General features: G+C 43.6%; 1 protein-coding gene across 2 annotated transcripts in view; it reads left to right on the top strand.

The window, feature by feature from the left end:
• Nucleotides 1–2,244: 2,244 nt before the first annotated feature.
• Nucleotides 2,245–6,584, top strand: part of unc5db (unc-5 netrin receptor Db) — a 274,433-nt gene continuing 270,093 nt past the window's right edge. For both annotated transcript variants that reach the window (XM_080739513.1, XM_080739512.1), the window contains exon 1: nt 2,245–2,579. In XM_080739513.1, coding sequence (XP_080595639.1) covers nt 2,498–2,579 — 82 coding nt within the window. In that variant the 5' untranslated portion in view covers nt 2,245–2,497. The remainder of the gene's footprint in view (nt 2,580–6,584) is intronic.

Raw genomic sequence — 6,584 nt, 5'->3', positions numbered from 1 at the left:
AGTCCTCCAGGCTATGGGGGAAAGTAGCTGTTGGAAAAAGTACTCAAATGTTTTACACTTGTTTTTTTTAAAGTATCTTAAAAGTATCAATACTGCACTGTAGATGTACTCAGTTATAAGTAAAAGTCACACACACACACACACACACACACACACACACACACACACACACACACACACACACACACACACACACACACACACACACACACATACACGGGGGGGGGGGAGTGACAAAATTCATAGATCTCGAACACAGACTTCATATAGAACACAGAATATGTACAGTACAGTACAGTGAGGTACAGTATACAGTACAGTAAAGTACAGTAAGGTAATACGCAGTTATTACTGTTGTTTGAGCACGCCCGAGTTTTTTCAAAACTTTTTTTTTCCAAAAAACTTTTTTTTTCCAAAACTTTTTTTTTTTTTCAAAAAACATTTATTTTATTTTTTTTTCAAAAAACTTTTTTTTTTCCATCTGACCAGCTTATATATTGACTGTGTCAATTCTTGTTTCTATTTCCACACAACTCCTCTAAGTCAGTGGTTCTCAACCTGTGGGTCGCGACCCCCAGGGGGGTCGCCAAAAAATTTGGGGGGGTCGCCAGATTTTTTGGTAAAAAAAAAAAAAAAAAAAAAAATGTTGAAAAAAAAAAAAAAAAAAATGCCTGGAAAACATTTTTATAAAAACATTTCATAGCGAAAAATCGACAAAGTGGAATGGATGTGTGTGTGACAGTGTGTCCTGGGCCTGGCTATGTATACATGCAAGCACGTGATCCTCCTCCTCCCTTAACCCGGAAACTCACTAATCTCAATTTAACTGGACAGCCACGCACATGAGCGAAATGCACCCAGGTAGAACATAAATAAAACATTGTATGACCACGATATAAAAGTCATGGACAAGTGGGTTATCAGAAAACGTCCGCACCCTGAAACAGGCCAAGAACAAGCGTCTCAGGAGGAGCCACCAACAACAGGTGAAGATAAAGATGAAGATGAGCCGGCATGTTGTTCTGCAAACATTGCTGCAAAACGAAAACATGAGTCTAAGTTATATTAATGACAAGGTCTTCTAGCCTAGTTCCAGACCCTGAATCGCTAGCCACACCCCTTTAATTTTTTTGTTTCTGCGATTCAGGTCTAGAATCGCTCTCATTGAGGAGGCCTGCCTCGGTTGAAAATCCGATCGGCGAATCAGCGTCGTGAATCAGCGTCTTGTGATCAGCGTGGGTGGGGGTTTCCCAGAACTCATGTGTGTTTCCAAGTACACCAGCGCCGCCGCCGTACCGTACCGTGCATCGCGTCGCGATAAAATGCGGTAAATTGCGGTAAAATGCGATCGTATCGATCTCGCTATGAAACACCAGTAGCAGGCATGTTATGTTGTGTTTGATTACTAGTTCGTAGTGCTCCTATTCTGACTGTTTCTTTGGTTAGCAAGTAGCACTAGTAAGCAACAGGCTAGCCACTAGCCAGTCACACATAACAACCATGATAACAACACTATGTCATGTGTTGGTCGGTGAACCAATCGCTGAAGACTGCCTCTTTTTGGCAACGCCCATCCCTGCAATCGCCCTGGGGGGAAGCGAGTTCAGACTGAATAATGAAGTGAAACGAAATGTCAATTCAGGCTGAGTGTCAGGCTAAAGGTCTTCCCCTTTATATGCACTTAGTTACTTTGTACTGACTTCTAAGTTCTACAATACATGTATTGTCTAGTCCAGTGGTTCTCAAAGTGGATTCCAGGGACTCTGTGGGTTCCTTTACGGGGGTCTAAATTGGAAATGGAACCAAATGGACCCTAACAGGTCCATGTTGGTTCCATTTGTACACTGTCAGAGTTAAGGGGAGACCTTGACATTTGAAAGTTTGAGAAACACTGGTCTAGTCTACAACAGGTGTGTTAGGTTTGTTGTCAGTCTATTTGTCCGCAGAGACCCCAGCTACCGAAAGCCGAAAGGCCATTAGCATAAAAGGAATTCTCAAAAGTCAGCTTTACCCCTAAGCATAACACGACCACAAACACCCATTCACGGATACATTGAGGCACACGGCGGCTTTTAATTGAGTTGGGCCTACGTACGTGTAGCCGACAGTGGCTCGTGGTCTCCTCCCCGCACTGAGTCAGTAGGATGCCATTGGCTCTGACCGGACAGCAGCCGCATCATGCTTCTGAAGGGAGAAAAGTCTGAGCGCACGCCGCCCCTCGCGCACAAACGCGCCGCAAAAGTGACGAGAAGATGCTTTTTCTCTTTTGCCCGGCACGACGTTCAATTCTAGCAGCACAACAACAACAACAACAACAACAACAGACTGTCCGCGTGCTACTGCTAGGGAAGGAACTTGTGCAGCTGGGGTTCACACCACCACCGCGGCACGGGAGAGGCGAGAGGCAACGCGGGCTCGTCACAGTGCAGAAACCGGGACAATCATCCCTTCTTTAGCGCATCATCCGTGCTGTGGCTAAAGAAAGTGCAGCCTCGGAATGGGTGCGCTGGCAAAAGGACGCTACCTCTGTCTGGGCTTCGTGTTCCTTCTGTACTGCACGACATCCACGGTATCGAAAGGTAAGATTCACGTTCAAATTGCTGTTTTGCGTGTCTGTTAAATCGGTCTGTCAAACAGGGCGATTCGAATGCGCCACGCTTGGTGTTACGCATCATTTGCACGTCTCGTTTAATCAGTAATTTCTTTATTGATTCGCACATGTGTGGGCTTGTGAGGCAAAACCTTGTTTGGAAACATTTGTTAGTGAGTTTAGTCAGTTTGCGTCCTCCTGGTATTTGCCCCATCCATCCATCCATCCGTTCTTGGGACTTTGTGCCGCCCGTATCGAGTTCTCCATTCAAATGCGCGATGCTCTCGGATTTCATTAATCACGGCAAAGCTGGGAGATGACAATCTCTTGCACGCTTTGTTCGAACACACCTGTCTCACTCTCATTTCATTCTACTCATGAAGTCTTAAATAAATCCGTTACATTCCTGGCGTCTCATACTCTCATTCAGTAGTTTATTATGGGCATTGCATTGGGCAATGGGCACGGCTGTGCAACAGGCACTATCTATCACACGTATTCATAGCCGTTTCTGTTGTCCAGTGTATTTCTTTAACCACATTTAAAATGCAACCTCAGTCATCATGCGTCTCTAATGTCGGTATAGATAAAGAGGCCACAGTGTCAATAAAAGGGCATTTGTTCGTTTGAGGCGCTCATCAGCCACGCGCAGTCATTCTGGGGACAAGCCCAAATTATAGCAGACACTAACCCATTCACTCGCTCTTTAGGGAAGGGGTGATCGGTGATGGGAGTCGACAGTGTTTCTGTAACCAGTTTGAATTGATATGTTGGTCAGTAGAATGGATATTAACCACATATTAAACACAATATGGGAGGGAGCAGGGGTCTGTGTCCTGGGGGTCCACCCACAATTAGGCTACAGTATAGTTTTGTGCCAAACCGTGAGCTATCAAGGATATGACCATTTTAAATGCATGGGCTATGCTGCTTCTAAGTATTGAATCATTTCTGTACTCTGTATTATGTGCTGTGCATTTTGAAAATGCATCCACCTGCACCCAGTGTTGTGATCCAACATGTTGAAGGTGAATGCTGTGAAACATTGAGGTCACATCTTAAAGAGGATGTCATTCCATCATCACTGCTCCATTGCATAATATGCCTTTGTACCAATTAGAATCATTGCAATGTAATATTTTTTTGTGCTTGTCAATACAACTTTTCCATAGCCATTTACTTGTGCACCTTCTGGGGTTAAACTGGTATGATTTGAGTTAGACAAAGCAATATTGAATATGAAAATCTTGGAAACATACAAATGTACAGCTGAACAGTGACCATTGCTTTATTCATTTGCTTTTATTGTCTACCAGTGTAACATAATGCAACATTATCATAATTTGTATCATTTCACACACATTAATTTCGTTATATTCGTATGACTTCAGCTTTAGATTTAACCTGGGGTATTTTTGACGGTTACTCTACAGTTACTCCCACTATAGAGCACCAAATACGTGTGTATGAGTTTGTGTTACTGTTTATATATATACACAGAATATATAATCACTGTCCGGCAGAAACCTTGTATCTCCAAGTTTCAAATTTGCAAGTTTTTTCATAAATTAAAGCCTGCCTCATCATATAAAACTGTTTAACAAAACTAGTGAAAATAGCAGATCTACAAGCACACAACACCTCACTGTGTGAGGCGCTGTGTGCTTGTAGATCGGCTATTTTCACTACTTTAAACCGTTTTTAAAATAACAAAAAAGGAAGGTTTTGGACATGCAAGGTTTCCACCAGACAAAGAATATATATATATATATATATATATATATATATATATATATATATATATATATATATATATATACATATACAGTACATATATAAAACTCACATATAACTCCTCGCTGCCAGTTATGTGTTGCACGTCATTCTCAAAGGACCGTGAATGCAACGACAGGTGTCACACGGACATTTCTCCCCGGCAAGGTTGGCTGTATGAACCTAAGTGCACAAATGCCGTAGCCTTGCTGCAGTGGGACCCCATGGTGCTGCCATTCGACAGGAACCAAGCTTTTAAGGATCAATGGTGATGTGTGCGGGGTCTGTTTGCTAGGAGTGAGTATCACGCGAGGGGTCATGAACCGAAGGGTTTTGCTCCTGCACATCATAGGCTGTGAGTAAGCAGAGCCAGGGGGAAACATTAAAAGGTTATTTTGTGGCATTCGCTCAGCATGTGGCACACACACAGTGCCTGGCTCCAACTTGCTGTCACGAATACGGTAGTTTTATTTGTCTGTCTTTTACATTACATTTTTATCAAGGAATGACGAAGACCTGTAAATTAGAGAGGCGTCCACACCCCCCAAGTTTCCTGGTAATTTATAACGATATGTGGGCAACTGGGCATGATGATTGATTTGTCGCGCGATGATTAATTTAATTTGTGTGATCTGACATCTAATTAGTGGGAGGGAGAGCGCAGGCTATGAACTGGTTAAGAGGAGGAATGAGACGGGAGGAATCGCGTGACAAATGTTGGTGCTGCCTACCTACTGACACTTTTAAGAGCACCGGGCCAAATTCAGGAGCACTTATTAGGATTATATGGTTGAGGGTGTGTGTGTGTATATATTATATAATAATATATTGTGTGTGTGTGTGTGTGTGTGTGTGTGTGCGTGTGCGTGTGCGTGTGCGTGCGTGTGTGCGTGTGCGTGCGTGCGTGCGTGCGTGCTACTACGTTGCTACGTTGCAGCAATGATCCAACTGATATGGCCATATATGGAGATCTGTATCATTCAGTCCTTGCACACTTTCCCACATGTCCCTAGTGCCCAGTTGTCAAGGTGCCCACCTCTCCAGGTGCCCACATTCCCAAGTGCCCAGTTGTCCAGGTGCCCACCTCTCCAAGTGCCCACATGTCCCTAGTGCCCAGTTGTTAAGGTGTGTCCCCAGTCCATCCCTGCACCCGCCTACTGTGTGTGTGTGTGTGTGTGTGTGTGTGTGTGTGTGTGTGTGTGTGTGTGTGTGTGTGTGTGTGTGTGTGTGTGTGTGTGTGTGTGTGTGTGTGTGTGTGTGTGTGTCTGGGATGTACTGGGCTTGTGCTGACCTGAATGACCCCTGGCCCCTGACCCCTGGCTGCACAGTGAGTGCGGTCCTAGCAGCCACAAAAGCTGGCTAAAATGTGCCTGAATAATGCAGTTATATTAACTGTACGATATCTAAGTAAATTCAGCCACGCACCCATGTGCGCGACCTCGCCCTTTAGGTCGCTTCTCACCCTTAGGGCGTCTTACTGGTTGTTCTATATAACTTGCAGCAAAGTATATCTTGTGCTCCAAATGCTTGTTAACTCATTCATTGCCAAGTAAATAACATACATAATACAACCACTGCAGCTGATTTTCAGTTTTCTTAATTTTTCAAGTAGTCACAAAATACTTATCTCTAGTACGATCGACCCCCCAATCATTGGTAAAGACGGAGGTTATCTCTGTGCTTCCATGAAAAAAATTAAGTCATTTTGACCATTGGTTCTTTAGTTATGAGCCGTTGTATACAGCGAGATACAGGCATTTCCGTGAAGAAATCAAACAGGAAGCGGCCGTTTAGTGTTGATATTTTGTGAAACAAATATGTAGGCTGCTGTTCTGAATGTATAAAATCTACTGACAAGAGCTGGTCATGTTTACGTATGTGTCTGAGAGATAGGAAGACGTCATCAGTCCGTTTTGTGTCAGTAGTATACTGTGACAAAAAAGTGTATTGTTCTAAATATACCAGCAACAGCTGTCATCTCGATGTGTCTCGACTGTGAGGGAGTGACAGAGAGAAAGAGAGAGAGAGAGAAAGAGAAAAATTGAGTATGATGTTTTTGACAACTATCAAGTGAGTTGTGTAACTTTTGGAAAATCTGGTGAAGGCAGATGCTTGTGTACTGGACCCTCTGTGACCAAATGAGGGCGAGAGCAGTTACCAGACGGGGCACCACTCAGTATACTGTATGTAGGTGTTGTTATGGTGACGAGTACTCTACTCT

This window comes from Nannobrachium achirus (genome assembly GCF_963921795.1).
Source record: "Nannobrachium achirus genome assembly, chromosome: 12".
NCBI classification, from domain to species: domain Eukaryota; kingdom Metazoa; phylum Chordata; class Actinopteri; order Myctophiformes; family Myctophidae; genus Nannobrachium; species Nannobrachium achirus.
The sequence above is the reverse complement of the archived record's forward strand: the minus strand, read 5'-3'. Positions and strand labels throughout refer to the sequence as shown.